The sequence below is a fragment of the Thermomyces lanuginosus genome, assembly GCF_041956635.1.
Source record: "Thermomyces lanuginosus strain ATCC 200065 unplaced genomic scaffold VTN49scaffold_31, whole genome shotgun sequence".
Lineage (NCBI taxonomy): Eukaryota > Fungi > Ascomycota > Eurotiomycetes > Eurotiales > Trichocomaceae > Thermomyces > Thermomyces lanuginosus.
Window position 1 is genome coordinate 1,782,900 of NW_027192365.1, and position 16,102 is coordinate 1,799,001.

The window sequence follows — 16,102 nt, forward strand, 5'->3', positions numbered from 1 at the left end:
CTACTACACCAATGGCCGCTCCAAAGGCTTAATGATACCTTGCTTAAGTAACACCCGCGGCTTGGTGTTGTCCTGGAACGTCTCCGTCGTGCTCCATTCGGGACCAATGGGCACCCGCAAGGACCGCTCATATTGCTGCTTCGTCTCGAACTGATACGGGAGCCGCGATGCCAGATACTTGACATTCTAGGACAAAGTCAGCCAATTCTCGAAAGTCGTAGAGGAGTGATCCGATCGGTCTTACCTTGCGCACCCGCTTCTCATTGATGATGACGTTGCCCAGTTTCGCATCCTTGCGCTTCTCCGGCTGGACGCCCTCCACCTTCGTGAGGAAGCGCTTCTGACGTTTCTTCTGCTTCTTGCTGAGACCCTCTCCAGTCCAGCTGCCCCAGCCGGGAAGAGTGTTGTCGATGATCTTGTCCCCTTCCTCCTCAATGACTTCTTGCTTCTCTTTCTGGAACTCCTGCACGACGTCGTCGCCGGCAAACGCCCTCTTGACGAGGTCTTGATTCTTGAGGAGAACCGGGGCAGACTCTTCTTCACTGTCACTTGGTTCGTCTGCTGGCGGAGCTGTTTGATTTTGTTCGTTTTGCTGGCTAGGCTGGGGCTTGTTTTGTTTACTGGGTTGGCTGGATGACTGGCCGGACGGCTTGGACGCTTTCTTCGACGTCTTAGTGTCAACGGAAGACTCAGGGAGTGTCCCATTGGTCACGATGGTAACGGCCCGCTCCGCAGTCTCGGTGCGTTTTCGACTAGATTTGGTCGTCTGTGACAACCAAGGATTCTCGGGAGCTTCATCTTCTTGACTAGCAGGTTTTGCAGGAGCGACAATTTCTGGCACGATTGCCTGTTTCGAACTGCCCTTAGTGGGCTTCTTGACGCTCTGCTTCGCAACACTCGCGCTCTCCTGCGGGTCAGGGTCTGGTACCGGCCGCGACTCATCGTCCGATCCCAGGGGCTCCTCAAACTCGCTTCTGTCCGGAACGGTGGTCCGTTTTTTAGTCTCCTGCTTTTGACCATACTTTCTGCGACCGCCTTCCTCTTCTTCTTCTGATTCTGACTCTTCTCCTTGAAGTTGTCGACGGAGACTACGAATCTCTTCCTCATTCCTCTGCTTGCGAGCAGCTTCGGCTTTTTGCATGAACTTCATGGACATGAGCTTCGAATGTGGCCCGCCAGACTCGTCCGCATCCGCATTTTCGAGCCGATCCAGCTCGCGAGAAAGCTTCTTTGCCTCGCTCTCCGGATCATCCATGTCATAATCATCCTCAGATTCCGACGAAGAACCCAAAAAGTTGTCGCTCTCTGGACGCTTGCCCTCGATGCGACGCTGCAGCTCCTCTTCTCGCCTAGCCAGTTCCGCCAAGCTATTACGAGCCTCGTCATCCCAGGCTGCACGGCCGGTCTCTTTCAGGCTTCTCGCCCATTTACTTTGCTTAAGTTTTGAGGTCATTCTCGCCTCCGCTCGCTGACGATCGAGCCGTTCTTTCTCTTCCTCATCCAGGTCAATACCAGCCTCCAAGGCGGCTTGTCGTTCCAACTCGGCGAGTTTCTGGCGTTCTCGTCGATGGACTCTGCGATAGGCCTTGCTCTTGATTTTCTTGATTCGCTTTGCTCGCATTTCCTCCCTAAACAGAAGATCACGGCGTTTGCGCAGTTCCGCGGTGCGGGCTCGCACTTCTTCGATGGACATCTTCCGCGCCTCCAGCTCTTCACTAGCCTGGATTTGCTTCTCTGTGTCCTTCTCATTAGCGGCGAGACCGCTCTCGACAAGAATCGACTGGATCGCATTCTCGAGGTTGGTCTGTGGCTGAACGGCGGGCAGAGTCGTCTGATTCTGCTCGTGGGGGTCTGGGAGAGGGAATGACAGATGCTCGGCCTCACGGTTGGCCTTTACTGTGTCCACCCATCGGTTTAATGTCTCCTTGCTCTTCTCATACGCGGCAGCTCGTTCGATCCGATCTTGCTGTCTCTTGGGCAGTGGAGCGCTTAGTTTGCCTGTAGATTCTGGCTTTGCCTTGGTCGACGAGACACCAGGGTCGATGTGTTTAAGAGAACTCTTGAGCTTCGAGTCGGTGACAGTGGGAATGAGATCGGCGACGGTCAATTTCTTGTTAGAAGTGAGGCCGAACTCCGTCGGAGCTTGATTTTCCTGTCCTCGATTGACTTTGGCAGATGACTTCCCGGCGGACGTAGTCTCTATAGAATTGACAAAGTCCTGTAATTTGGATAGGCCATCCTCCTCGTCTTCCCCGCTGTCTGACAGAGAGAGATCATCATCGTCTTCATCATCATCTTCACTTTCTTCATCCTCTTCATCACTGCCATTATCATCCCCCTCTTCACTACCGCCATTATCTTCCGAGTCACTGAAACCCGAGAATTCGTCCTCATCCGCCCGCTTTTTCTTAGAATCCGCAGGTTTGGCCGCAGATTCATCATCTGATGAAGCGTTCATGTCCCATGCCGTGGCGAGATCGACCGCATCCTCTCCTAGGTCATCATCCAAATCGTCCCCTTCTGATTGCTCTTCATCCGACCAATCTTCCGATAAATCGAGTTGCTTTTTTCCTTTTTTCGACGATGCCTTTTTTGCCGATTTTGCTTTCGAATTAGATGAGCTCCCACGGAAAGAGAACCCCTCAAAACGCTCTTCATCACTGGAGACAAAGGCTTCATCGCTATCAATTTCGCTGTCATCCTCACTGTCGATCTGTCCGACCGTCCATTCGTTCCCTTCGCTGTCGGTCCCACCATCCTCATCCAGAATGCCCTCAGTGCGACGCCGTTTGGAATCCGGTCCGTCTACATCGTCTCGTTTTCGCTTCGACACATCCTCAAGGTCACCAAAACGATGTGCGCGTAATCCGGGTTTCGTGGAGACCTGCTCCTCAGCAATGGCTAGTGCATCAAGAGCACCAGTGGGCTTTTTCTTGTTTTTCCCTTTCGGTTTGGGATCAATGTCGTCCCGCGACCGGAGCTGGTGAGACTTGCGGCCGGCCATGATGTCCTTCTTTCATGAATTTTTCCTGCTCTATTGGCTGTGAACTGCCTTCCTGTCGTGTGCTATCAAAATGTCGGCCATCGTAGATTTTTTTCTGCCGGCGAAATTCCACCGCCTTCCTTAATAGCCAATCAACGGGCGTAATTTTGATTCCGCTTTGCGCTTTATCAATGGACAAAGGGACCTTGCAGCTTGCGGTCGATGGTCCCAGCATCCCAGAGCGCACCATGAAGCCGTCTCAGTCGCTAATGGCGCGATTGCGCCTGACAACGAAGCAGGTCAACAAAGGCTACTACAAAGGAACTCGATCGGGGTCGATGGGTTTTTGGGCAAACAATGGCTCAACATATATTATCGACTGGAAGAAGGTCCGGACATATGTGGTGCCCGAGAACCTCAAGGATTTCAAGGTACGTTTACAGTACTTGTGTATTGAATCTTTCGTGTTACTAACTTTGCTGAAAGCTCACGCCTTTTGTGACCCGCACGATGCCTCCGACTCCGACCAAGTATCCGAAGGAAAACCAACCCGAGGACGCGACTACGCCTTTGGATCGCGGCTTCAAGGGTGAGGACTACCTCAAGTTGTGGGCGTTGGAGAACGGCGAGGAGTACTTGGCTTTCAAGCAAAAGGAGGAGGAGGCCAAGGCAGCAGCTGCGGCGGGCCAGTCGGGCGGCAAAGAATCCTCCTAGATGGCGTACATGTGCTATTGTCTGGACATTGACTACACTGCCACACTTATCGTCATACAATCGAGAGTATCTGAGGGACAATCAGGTTACTGGAGACATTCAAGACTGAGGTGCCCTCGGTGCTCGGTGCGCATAGTTGGGGGGTATTTCCTTGGCCGCCAGCGAGCTTGTACAGTGCTTGAGAGGTTTTCGCATCGATAGATGATTTTCATGTATATTAGCCATCTCTAGGGACATCAACGGTGTTATGTGGGCAACAAGAACAGAGACTTGCATCTAATTCACCTCGTATAGTGCGTGGAAATAGCGAGAAGTGCGTAGCCGCGAGCCCGTCGCCGCGTGGCGGCAGTGTTGGGCCGTGTGGATAAGCTCCAACCATCTCTCACGACAGCCCATCTTGCCATCCTCTGCCGGGTTCCTTGAGTTTCCTCGGAAATCATGCGTTCTCTGCATGATGCTCTGCCTGAAATCCTGATTCTCTAGATACCTGTCGAATTTCGTGAGACACGTTTCCGTCGAGACGCCCCGAGTCATGTTCCAGTCATTTACCGGGAGTTCTCGCCGCCCCCGACAGGTCAACCTCTCCGGCCGCAGTACTAATAATCCCTTCGCTGCATCGCAGGCCGGGAGACATGCTCCTCATGGATACGGCGTCCAGAATACTCTGGCCATCGCGCAGCAGGAACGGATAGCTCGACAGCAGGAACGAATCCGGACGGGCGCCGCTCGGACGCTCCAACGGACATGGCGGGGTTATCGGAGCAGGAAAGGTACACACGCGATCTGGCGGGCAGAGTGGGACGCCGTCGAAGACAAGAGATTAGGGAGACATGTGCCGTTCGATGACGAGGACGCATTAAGTAGGGATCCGAGCTGTGCGTCACCACCATCGTATCTATCCCTGCAGGAATGCTTGTCGCAGCTGCGGCTACTGCTGCATTTCTTTGAAGTCAACAGAGTTGCCGATGCCGTCCGACTCGTGTACTTCACAAACGCTTTTCAGCGAACGGTACAAAATGCTTCGTCGTTGGAAACGGAGGGGGAGTGGACGTTGCTACTGTTCCGACTGGCTAGTACGGTGCTGCGCCTTCTGCGGTTCCTTGCGAATACTTCCCGATCGAACACGATCCCCGCGGAACCACTGCTGCAGTCGCTGCGAATGCTGGTTGGATTGATTCCGCGCCAAGTTACTCGGATCGCGAGCGATTACTTCGCCGTCATGGCCGTCCTGACTTCCAACATCCAAACTCTGTCGGCAAAACTGCGTTATACCGTCGACGAACTCGTGGCCACCGTGATTGCGCCATTGCAGCACATCACCGCAGACACGATAGGGGCGTACGAATGGTTCGGTCGCGAGTACCTCATAGTTCCGGATCTACCGAGCTATCTTGGGTCGTTGGATAAACTGGCATCCAATGTCAACTACAAGTTGCTGACCAAAGGCCTCGATAACTACGTTTCCAGTCATACTCTCAGTAGTGCCACGAAACCAGATGAGATGAAAGCAGAGGAAGTCGAACGGCGGCTCTGGGTGCTTGCTTATTTCATCTTCTTCCGTCGACATGCACTCAGCGGATCCATATCCTACGACGCTCTTGAGCCAGACTTTGTCAAGGTGGTTTCATGTCTCCTGAACTCAGTGGCGCTACAGGTGTCGCGGAGGCTAGAGCCGGATGAGAATATCGAAGAACATACCCAGGACCAGACACCTTTGCCTGCCTTTGTGCGGGACCAAATCAAGAGCCTTGTGAATCAACGCAGCATTACGGGCTTGCTTTCCAAGGTCACGGTGGATACTTGGGCCGCAACTGCAGATCAAGAGTCGACAGATGAGGCAAAAATACTTGCGGGGTACGCGCTCACACTCCTTAGAGTCTTCCCACGCCGCGGGGATGACATTCGAATGTGGCTGTACCTTGGCTCCGCTGGTGCTGCGCGGCCGTCCCACGGATCATCTGCCTCGCGCATCCCAGCGATCAAGTATTTCTGGCAGGCCTCGAGGCGAACGAGTATCTTCAACAAAATTTGTGCCGATCCGAACGCTGTTCTCCCGCTGTTGAAACCTGTGCCGGCAGAAGGTGCGAATGGAAACACTGACCACCTCGCCGAGTCCCGTGGACGCGAAGAAGAGTGGACGATTATTCTTCTTTTCCTTGAACTGTACACATTTGTCTTGAAGGTAACGGACGACGATGAGTTCTTCGCTGGCGACTCGGTTGCCGTTGCCTCAGGGTCGGATGTGTCGTGGACAAAAGAGAGCGCGCTACCTCTCAAGGACGTAAAAGACATGACCATCTTTTTGAAGAACCTAGCGTTCACTCTCTATTGGAATGCCGCGGAGTTGAATGAGACACCGAACCCTGAGGACACTACTGCCATTAGGAACTATTTTGCCCCTTCAGCTGAGCCATCAGAATCGGTGAAGAGCGTTAAGGAACTGGAGCAGAAGAACCGAGAAAAGGGACTACCTGGCGTTACCGGGATACCATTGGATTATTTCAAGGGCCTGGTCACGGGTCTACTGAGAATGATCCATGAGCGAGAGTATGTACACTTGCTGCTGTTTGCTGCAGTTTTTCTGGAAGCCTTGCTAACTCTGAATCCCAGCTCTCGCCGCAAATTCCTCCCAGATGGTCATTGGCTGATGACTGACCAATTCGACATGGAAGGGTTCATCCCCGCAGTCGTCGCCGAGGAGGAGAACCGACACCAGCTGCAGGATGATGAAGATGAGGACCCTGACGCCATGATGGATGACTTGGTACCCGATCCTGGACCAGGACTCGTTGGTACTAGCCGAGTACAACAAGCACGACGAATCGAGTTCCTCCGGCGCCGTCAACAACAAGCCGCGCGCAGGAAGCAGTTGGAGGCGATCGCGCCGCGTCTGGAAATTCTACGGAATATGCCATTTTTCATTCCGTTTTCCACACGTGTGCAAATCTTCCGGGAGTTCATCTATCGAGACCAGATGCGACGCCGAAACGGTTACATCGACCCCGACTCTTGGCGGATGTCCGTGTCGGCGTCGATGGGCCGCATGTTCGACGGCGGCGCCAACGATATCCTCAGTCGCCACCATGCTGATATCCGACGGGGGCGTGTGTTTGAAGATGCCTTTGAACAGTTCTACCAACTTGGTGATGGCTTGAAGGAGCCGATCCATATCAGCTTCATCGACCAGTTCGGAGCCCCAGAAGCGGGTATTGATGGCGGCGGTGTGACGAAGGAATTCCTGACAAGCGTAGCAAACGAAGCTTTGAAAGAACCTAAGGGCCTCCCGCTTTTCGTGGCAAACGATCAGAACCTGTTGTACCCGAACCCGACAGCGATCGAGCAACAAAAAGAGCTGCTGAAAGAGGCGGGTATCGCGCCGAACAGCCCTGAATGGACCCATCAGATTCGGAGCTTGCTTCGACGATACGAGTTCTTGGGCCGTGTCATCGGCAAGTGTCTCTACGAGGGCATCTTGGTTGATGTGCATTTTGCGCCCTTCTTCCTCTTGAAGTGGGCGCTGACGGGAGGTTCGGGGTCTGCGCAAAAGGAGTCTTCCTATCGTGCCAACCTCAACGATTTGAGGGACCTTGATGAGAGCTTGTACCAGGGGCTGGTAAGTAGCCTTTTTTTTTTTCGTTTCGCATTGTTGCCTATTATTGACTCGTGCAGCTGCAACTCAAAAACTACCCCGGCGACGTGGAAGACTTTGCGCTGAACTTCACCGTAACCGACACAATCGAAGTTCCAGGGTCCAAGCCACGCACAATCACCCGCGAGTTGAAACCAAACGGCTCGAACATTCCCGTAACGAACCAAAACCGTCTCGTCTACATCTCCTACATTGCCCGCCACCGGCTCCAGATGCAACCGTACGCGCAGACGCTCGCATTCCTGCAGGGCCTGGGCCAGATCATTCAACCTTCATGGCTATCCATGTTCAATCAGGCCGAGCTGCAGACGCTCGTCGGTGGCGACTCAGGCGAGATCGACGTGGCAGATCTCCGACGCAACACCCTCTACGGCGGCCTGTACACCATCGGGGACGACAACGAAGAACACCCCACGGTCAAACTCTTCTGGGAAGTCATGGAGAGCCTTTCCAACGAGGACCGACAGAAGGTGCTCAAGTTCGTCACGTCCACGCCGCGCGCTCCGCTACTGGGCTTTGGCCATCTCAACCCACGCTTCAGCATCCGCGACGCCAGCGACGACCAGGACCGACTACCGAGTACAAGTACCTGCGTCAATTTGCTCAAACTACCCAGGTACTCGAGTGCCAAGGTTCTACGTGAGAAGCTCCTATATGCAGTCAATGCTGGGGCTGGGTTTGACTTGAGTTGACACACGTGATAATCTCATTATACAATGATCTCCTTTGTTCTTTCATAATATGGGATGTTATTTCTGATCTGTCTTATTAAAGAAGTCTGGGCATGTTTGATCCACCATTGTTGCCCGCGGTCATAAATTGCATGGCTTTGGCGCAGGGTTTGTCGTTCACTCAATTCCTTGTTCCTGATTTGAGAAGACGTTTTGAACTAGAGCTTACTTGATTTCTGTTTGTTCTAGCTTTTCCTTTCGATGACAGTGAATCAATTAGAAGAAAAGTGGCAGCACAAGAGGCAGATAAGCGGTACGTTAGTATCAATTACCTTGTAGCCTATTGGAAGAAGCACGGGTACCATGACAACAAACGTTTGAGATAGAGCACAGGCTCCTCGTGGAAAATATCGTCGACATCTGCGACGATTGATGGATGAATGAATGGGTCGCAACGAGCAGTCAAGACTCTTTGTGGTGCTATTACGACAAGTTGGGTGCCGTATATGAGAGAAATCCAATAATGTAAACTTGCTCCTTTCTATTACTGCGAGCTCATCATGAATGAATGGAAGAGAGACAGCATCTTCATAGACCGCCTCAATGGAGCTTTTTGAAGCGAACTGCACTGGAACGGTGCATGGCACTATTTCCACTCAACGGATTGATCCTATTATGTTCGAATCTCGATACTGCTCAATGTCCTGAGCCCATCATTATTGCGCCTGACATATGTATTGTTTAGCCACCAGAGAAGGGAAATGAAATCGAAGTAATTCAGTCTCAGCTTCGCAGGATAATTGAATGATTCGTTTCGTCCTGAGGAGAAGAGCAGAGCTCTCCAGAGGTACTCCGTACTAGGGTTACTATACTCACGTGATTCACAGGAGATTTTCGTTACCCCAGAAGCGAACTACCTAAGCGGGTCTTTATCCGCCGCACAATCGACTTCTGAGCTCTTCCTTACAACTACTGTGCTTCTGAGGACTTAAACGCACTTTACTGCCAGAGTAGTGTTCCAAGGAGCTGATGGCCCCACTAAAAGGAGTAATATCAAGTCATGCTTCGTGCTAGTTAGTATGTCTGGTTGTATTTCAGGAAACGTACCTGAATGTCGACGCGAAGAGGAATCGAAACCCCATTACCGACTTCCCCCGCTCGGAAGACTTCATACAACACAAATCAAGAGACGGGACGCGTAGGTCGAATGAGCTGCCGATTATTGCCGAGATACTACCGGTGCTCACGGCTGAGAAGCCACCGGAGATCACGGCTGAGCAACTGCCCGAGATCACGGACAAGCAACTGCCCGAGATCACGGACAAGCAACTACCCGAGATCACGGCTAAGCAACTGCCCGAGATCACGGCTAAGCAACTGCCCGAGATCACGGCTAAGCAACTGCCAGAGAGCAAGGCTGAGCAAGCCAGAGAAGACCGGCAGATTCGGGAGAAGAGCCCATATCAAAGTCGGACACTTTACTACCGGCGTATCCGCAGTTATCGAGGATTTGATAAAGAAGAGGACGGTAATGCCTGCAACCGTGCCAACAGGCCACAAGAGATTCATTTCCAAGACCTGGTCCGACCGGAGGACCGGAGACGTCCTTGCCGACCGAGCTGCAAGGGGGACAGTTCAAGGACTTTACTGACGTTGTGACAGACACGGATTTGGTTGGGACTCTGTGATAGTCAGAGCAGCAGTAGATAGCGCTTGGGAGATAACTTACATGATCTTTTGACGCAGAACGCACGACGATATGCGGCCAGATCAGTGTGGTAGAGTGTTCTAAGTGGCGAGTTTGTGCATTGAATGATGCGTTATACTTTAAATGGAATTTACTATTATACATGTAATTATACCTTCCTTAATTGATTCGTTTTGCCAGCTGCCACTCAAAGTCGGATGCCGCCAATAACTGCACATTCCACAAAAGATGCCTTACACGTGACCGTGGAGAATAAAATTCCTCAGGCCACAAGACTGGCCCAAAAGGGTTTAGCTCCACACGAGACAAAATTTCCTTTGAAGTTTTTTTACCACAACCACAACCTCTTTCTTTCAGCTTCATCCATCACAGCTCTTGGTGCTAAAGTCCTTTAGCATTCTTCTTTCTTCCTTTTACCTTTCCCCCTTCGCTTTTCTATAAACGAAAAAAAAAAACCCAAAAAATTCCCCTCAAAAAAAAGTGAAAAAAATCCCAAAACTCTTTCGACCTGTCGACGTTGTGCGCTTTGTGCAAAGGACACTCGTCGCTTCTGTCACGCTCATCAATCGCCATCGCCAGCGTTGGTGACAAGCTTGATCTGTCGTGACGTTACTTTGCTCTGCTGCCACGCCGTCTGGTCCTCGAGAATTACCACTTCGTATTTTTAGAAGTGCCGTAACTCTCGCTCTTGCTTTCCCATACTGTCCGTTTCGCCTCCCCACCGGGATTGCACTCGAAAGATTTCTTCGAATCAGTTGCAACTGCCCGTTTCGAGCTCACTCGCTGACTTTCGAATCTGTTGTACTAGAAAAAAAAACTTGTATCACGACCTTTTTCTGTTTCTCACGAAAAGAAAAAGAAAATCAAAATGTCCGCCGAAGTCTCTACGACTCCCAATACCGGCGCTGTTGCCAATGGCACTGATGCCAACGGCACCGCGACTACCGCCGCCGCCGCCAATACTAGTGCCCCCGCGGAGACTACGACGACTGCGGAGCAGCCGGCCTCTACCACCACCACTACCACCAAGTCCTCCACCCAGCATCACTCTGCCTCTTTGTACGTCGGCGAGCTGGACCCGTCCGTCACCGAGGCCATGCTGTACGAACTCTTCTCCTCCATTGGTCAAGTTGCCTCCATCCGTGTTTGCCGTGATGCCGTGACTCGGCGCTCTCTGGGTTACGCTTATGTCAACTACAACAACACCGCTGATGGTGAGCGCGCTCTCGAGGAACTCAACTACACCCTCATCAAGGGCAAGCCCTGCCGCATCATGTGGTCGCAGCGGGACCCTGCGCTGCGCAAGACTGGTCAGGGCAATGTGTTCATCAAGAATCTGGACCGTGCCATCGACAACAAGGCCCTGCATGATACCTTTGCTGCATTCGGCAACATTCTCAGCTGCAAGGTCGCCCAGGATGAGTATGGCAACTCCAAGGGCTACGGTTTTGTGCATTATGAGACTGCAGAGGCTGCCAACAATGCCATCAAACACGTGAACGGCATGTTGCTCAACGACAAGAAGGTGTATGTCGGCCACCACATCTCCAAGAAGGACCGGCAGAGCAAGTTCGAGGAGATGAAGGCCAACTTCACCAACGTATACGTCAAGAACATCGACCCTGAAGTGACTGAAGATGAGTTCCGTGAGCTATTTGGCAAGCACGGTGAGATCACCTCGGCCACCATCGCCCGCGACCCTGAGACCGGCAAGAGCCGCGGCTTTGGATTTGTGAACTACTCGACCCACGACAGCGCACAGGCTGCCGTTGACAATCTGAATGACTACGAGTGGCATGGCATGAAGCTGTACGTGGGCCGCGCTCAGAAGAAGCACGAGCGTGAGGAAGAACTGCGCAAGCAGTACGAGGCTGCTCGCCAGGAGAAGGCGAACAAGTATCAAGGCGTGAACCTGTATATCAAGAACCTGACGGACGATATCGATGATGACAAGCTCCGTGAGCTGTTCAGCCCCTTCGGTACCATCACCTCGGCTAAGGTCATGCGTGAAAATGTCACAATTCCTGCCAGCCCCGAGCCGGAAAAGGACGAGAAGGACAAGGAGAACGAATCGCCTGACCAGAAGGAGGAAGGCAAAGAGGGTGACAAGGAGAAGAAGGAGGGTGAGAAGGAGTCCAAGGAGTCCAAGAAGCCTGCCCAGAGGGTCTTTGGGAAGAGCAAGGGCTTTGGTTTCGTCTGCTTCTCCAGCCCCGACGAGGCCTCCAAGGCGGTGACGGAGATGAACCAGCGCATGGTCAACGGCAAGCCGCTCTATGTCGCTCTTGCCCAGCGCAAGGATGTTCGCCGCAGCCAGCTGGAGGCCAGCATTCAGGCTCGCAACACCATCCGCCAGCAGCAGGCGGCTGCTGCAGCAGGAATGCCGCAGCCGTACATGCAGCCCGCCGTCTTCTACGGCCCTGGCCAGCAAGGCTATCTGCCTGGAGGTCAGCGCGGAATGGCCTTCGGTCCTCAGCCTGGTTTGGTCATGCCGGGTATGCCAGGTGGGCGTCCCGGCCAATACCCGGGTGCGTTCCCTCAGCAGGGCGGTCGTGGTATTCCGAACCAGCAGATCCCGCAGAACTTTGGCCAGGGTATCCCGATGGGTGCCATGCAGGGCGCTCCTGGTGCCATTCCCAACGGGCTGGCGTACCCACAGATGGGCCAGATGCAGTTTGGACGCGGTGCGGGCGGACGCGGCCAGGTTCCTCAGGGAATTCCTCCGAATGTGCCTGTTCGCGGAGGTCCCAACTTTGGCCAGGGCCGTGGTGGCCTCCCTATGCAACAGGGTCACGTTCGCCCGCAAGGAGGACGTGGCGCCGGCGCTCCCGGCGGTCCTGAGGTGGCCCCCGGCGGACTCACCCTGCAGGCCCTCACCGCTGCGCCTCCGGCTCAGCAGAAGCAGATGCTCGGTGAAGCTCTGTATCCGAAGATCCAAGCCCAGCAGCCGGAGCTTGCGGGCAAGATCACCGGCATGTTGCTGGAGATGGACAATGCGGAGCTCCTTGCATTGTAAGTTCGCTCCTCTTAAGTGAGCTATTGGCCTATGTACTAACGAATTCTCAGGATCGATGATGAGGCCGCTCTCCGGGCAAAGGTTGAAGAGGCTCTCAACGTGTATGATGAATACATGAAGAGCAAGGGCAACAGCGAGGAGGCTGGTGACGCCGCGAAGAAGCAAGAGCCGGCGAAGGAGGGTGCCGAGGAGACGAAGTCGTAGACGAAAAGGATATGACGGCATGTTTTTATGTGGTTTAACGACTGCGACGTTTTTTTTTTTCTTTTTTTTTTTTTTATCCTTTACCCTTCATCCTCTTTTCCCGCTGCACCCTTCATGATTCCTCTTTTCCGCCCTATGACCCTTTGATTTGATATCCCCTTTTTTTTTTCTCTTCAGTCTTCGGAAAAGTCCTCTTCGGGATGGGACGGTTTTGTGATGAGTTATGTGGTGGTATGTATGGTGTATGGTTTCAATGTGGACTTTAATTTTCTTTTCATTTATGGCCTCTGATGTGGATTGACGAAGGACGGCGATGGAGTGGTCAATTGCTGTATGATTATGTGCGTAGATGCAGGTGTCAATACTTGATACCGTCTTTTCAACACTTTTACTCTAGAACAATTACTCGAGAGCAACTTGTAGCTTATAGCACACACAGTTGATTTACCTTTGGCTTTGAGTACTCCGAATCACCTACCTTCCGTCCACCGGAGCCATCACCACCATCACCATTCCTTCGCGGCCAATACAGATTTTGTCAGGAATATATATTATATGCTCAGCACTTCACAATGACTCTGCATCGAATGGATAGGCAGACCCTGCTGTACAGAATCGACGCTCTACCCCAAATCCATGGTTGAAATATTTACATAAAAACTAGGTAGTTAAATACGTCACACCTTTATGGAGAGGGGGAGAGAGATTTGATCTACGCAACAACACCTTTCTCCTTCAGCTCCTTTACCCGTTCCCCACTCAATCCAACAACTTCTTGCAGCACTTCATCTGTGTGCTCACCGAGCAACGGTGGCGGCGAGCGAATACTCGGTTCTGCATTCGAGTACTTCACCGGTGGGCTGAGGACCTTGAGTGGTCCGCAAACCGGATGATCAATGGTTTGGACCATGTTCCGTGCTTTGGCTAAATAAAAAGAGCAGTCAGTCTCGTCTCCTTTCCAAGAAGGGGGGGGGGGGGGGGGGAGACTTACCGTGTTCGTGGTTTAATGTATCCATAATATCATTCACGGCAGCGTAGGGCATTCCGCTCCCCTCGAAGATCTTGAGCCATTCTTTTGTTGTGCGCTTCCGAGTTTCCGCCTCGATGAGGGGTTCGAGGATAGACCGGTTCTCGACCCGCGCGTTGTTCGTTGCAAAGCGCGGGTCTTGAGCCCAGGGCTGGCCGAGTTTTTCGCAGAGGATGCCGAAGAGGCGGTCGTTGGCGCCGCCGATGAAAATGGTGCCGTCGGCGGTGGGGAAGCCTTGGTAGGGGACAACAGACGCTGGACTTGTGTCAGTGATGAATTCAGTGTTGTGGGAACTGGTACTACGTACGGTGTGCAGTTCCCCATCGTCCCGAATCTCTCTTCCCGCTGACAAGAACGGACTGCGCCATATTGGCCAATGTGGCGATCTGTACGTCACTCAGGCATACGTCGAGGTGCTGGCCCTCATTCGTATGCGCGCGCTGCAGAAGTGCTGCCATGATTGAATTGCATGCGTACAGCCCCGTGGTGAGATCGGTAACGGCAACGCCGACCTTGACGGGTTCGCCGTCACGGGAACCCGTGATATGCATCAGACCAAACTCCGCCTCGACCATCACATCAAAGCCGGGACGGTTTGAGTAGGGGCCCGTTTGTCCGTAGCCAGTAATACTTGCGTAGATGAGCCGCGGGTTGATTTTGCGAATTGTCTCGTAGTCCATGCGGTATTTGGCAAGGGTGCCTGGGAGGTAGTTCTCGACCAGCACGTCGCAGGTCTTTGCCAAGGAGTGGAGGATTTCCACGCCTTCGGCGTGCTGGAAGGACAGCGCAAGAGATTTTTTATTCCGGTTCACCTATTCCACGGTCAGACCCAAGGGGAACCTAATCCAGTGTGTTGTGAGAGAAACCGACGGAAAGGTAGTAAGCACTCTCACCCGGTCCTTCACGCCCGTCCTGATACTCTGCAAACGGCGGACCCCAAGCTCTCGTATCGTCCCCGCGCTTTGGATGCTCAATTTTGATAATCTCGGCTCTAACAACATCAGCCATGCTACTCATCTCAACTTTACAAGGGAAACAAAAAAATAACCCTACCCCAAATCACCGAGAATCTGTGTACAATACGGCTGAACCAGATGCGTCAATACAAAGTACTTAACCAACGATAAAAGAAACAATAAACATACCCCCGCAAGAACGCGAGTCATATCCAAGACTCGAATTCCTTGCAACGGCAATTTCTTGTTATTCTTCGATTTTGCCGCACTAGAATTATCCGCTGCCGTCGCAGCGGTTGCCGATGTGGACGAAAGACTTCTTTTTTGCAGAGCAACATCACGAGCTGTAAACTGCCCAATTCGAGCGATCCCTCTTGTTGATGTTAACGATAGTGATCGTGTCCATGTTGTTGCAGCTGTCAATGTCACTGTTGATGTCGATCCACGCAACGACGGAACGGAAAGATGACGGATCGGATGTAGTCTGGAGAGCGCGCGCATGGTGAATCGATTCCTCTTTCCCAGTTCGATGTCCCTAAAGCTCAAAATATTCCCAGTAATGTGATTTTATGAGCTCTACACGGCATTTGACTCGTCTACCAGGAATAACAATCTATCAAAGTCGAAAAGATAGGTACCTTTGTTGATTGTCCCAAAGCCCCACAAACTTCCGAAGTTCCTCGTGGCGGATGCAACCCCACAGCCGGTTCAGCTGCCGATAACCGAAAACCTCGGAAGTTCGCAATCATGAACTTTGCAATCATTCTATTGGTTAGATTTGTTCAAATTTACTGGAATGAATTAAAATTTAACCCTTCGGATGTTGAAGAACTGAATTTGCATTTCGGCTCGAACCCCGAGCGGCCTTAACCACCGGACCGTTTCCGAAAGTCACGTGTACAACTAGTTTCCGCGATTGGCAGGTACAGGCGTGGAGTTGAGGTGGTCGAGCTCAAGCTCGATCAGGGACTCAAGTTTTCACGAATGGTTATCACCAAGCGAAAGGAAGGAATTTTAGGGCATACGAGTGCACATGCTCATCCATGCATTAAATTTTTACGGTATCTAAAAGTACATCTAACATCGTCCATGACGGTGGGGGTATGGTCATGATGATGACGATAGACAAAACGCCGACATGAAACGTAGACATGCACCGGACAAGCCGTAAGAAAAG

The 16,102-nt window shown here is 52.3% G+C and overlaps 7 protein-coding genes across 7 annotated transcripts; 4 read left to right on the plus strand and 3 right to left on the minus strand.

The window, feature by feature from the left end:
• Window positions 1-3: 3 nt before the first annotated feature.
• VTN49DRAFT_4716 (uncharacterized protein) lies at window positions 4-3,004 on the minus strand (the record flags this gene model as incomplete). The annotated part of the gene is made up of 2 exons (XM_069412693.1): window positions 4-186; window positions 245-3,004. 2 exons carry the CDS (start codon window positions 3,002-3,004, stop codon window positions 4-6), a joined length of 2,943 nt encoding a protein of 980 aa, XP_069267911.1.
• Window positions 3,005-3,174: 170 nt separating this feature from the next.
• Window positions 3,175-3,697, plus strand: VTN49DRAFT_4717 (mitochondrial 54S ribosomal protein mL41; the record flags this gene model as incomplete). Its single annotated transcript, XM_069412694.1, has 2 exons — window positions 3,175-3,414; window positions 3,470-3,697. 2 exons carry the CDS (start codon window positions 3,175-3,177, stop codon window positions 3,695-3,697), a joined length of 468 nt encoding a protein of 155 aa, XP_069267912.1.
• A 52-nt stretch (window positions 3,698-3,749) lies between these two features.
• On the minus strand, window positions 3,750-4,150 carry VTN49DRAFT_4718 (uncharacterized protein; the record flags this gene model as incomplete). Its single annotated transcript, XM_069412695.1, has 2 exons — window positions 3,750-3,863; window positions 3,983-4,150. 2 exons carry the CDS (start codon window positions 4,148-4,150, stop codon window positions 3,750-3,752), a joined length of 282 nt encoding a protein of 93 aa, XP_069267913.1.
• A 79-nt stretch (window positions 4,151-4,229) lies between these two features.
• On the plus strand, window positions 4,230-8,038 carry VTN49DRAFT_4719 (uncharacterized protein; the record flags this gene model as incomplete). Its single annotated transcript, XM_069412696.1, has 3 exons — window positions 4,230-6,244; window positions 6,308-7,310; window positions 7,367-8,038. The coding sequence occupies 3 exons, from the start codon at window positions 4,230-4,232 to the stop codon at window positions 8,036-8,038; spliced, it is 3,690 nt and encodes a 1,229-aa protein (XP_069267914.1).
• Window positions 8,039-9,128: 1,090 nt separating this feature from the next.
• On the plus strand, window positions 9,129-9,705 carry VTN49DRAFT_4720 (uncharacterized protein; the record flags this gene model as incomplete). Its single annotated transcript, XM_069412698.1, has 3 exons — window positions 9,129-9,215; window positions 9,275-9,620; window positions 9,680-9,705. The coding sequence occupies 3 exons, from the start codon at window positions 9,129-9,131 to the stop codon at window positions 9,703-9,705; spliced, it is 459 nt and encodes a 152-aa protein (XP_069267915.1).
• Window positions 9,706-10,593: 888 nt separating this feature from the next.
• On the plus strand, window positions 10,594-12,942 carry VTN49DRAFT_4721 (uncharacterized protein; the record flags this gene model as incomplete). Its single annotated transcript, XM_069412699.1, has 2 exons — window positions 10,594-12,734; window positions 12,789-12,942. The coding sequence occupies 2 exons, from the start codon at window positions 10,594-10,596 to the stop codon at window positions 12,940-12,942; spliced, it is 2,295 nt and encodes a 764-aa protein (XP_069267916.1).
• A 712-nt stretch (window positions 12,943-13,654) lies between these two features.
• Window positions 13,655-15,426, minus strand: VTN49DRAFT_4722 (uncharacterized protein; the record flags this gene model as incomplete). Its single annotated transcript, XM_069412700.1, has 6 exons — window positions 13,655-13,866; window positions 13,934-14,224; window positions 14,277-14,781; window positions 14,840-14,960; window positions 15,023-15,054; window positions 15,115-15,426. The coding sequence occupies 6 exons, from the start codon at window positions 15,424-15,426 to the stop codon at window positions 13,655-13,657; spliced, it is 1,473 nt and encodes a 490-aa protein (XP_069267917.1).
• Between the last annotated feature and the right edge of the window lie 676 nt (window positions 15,427-16,102).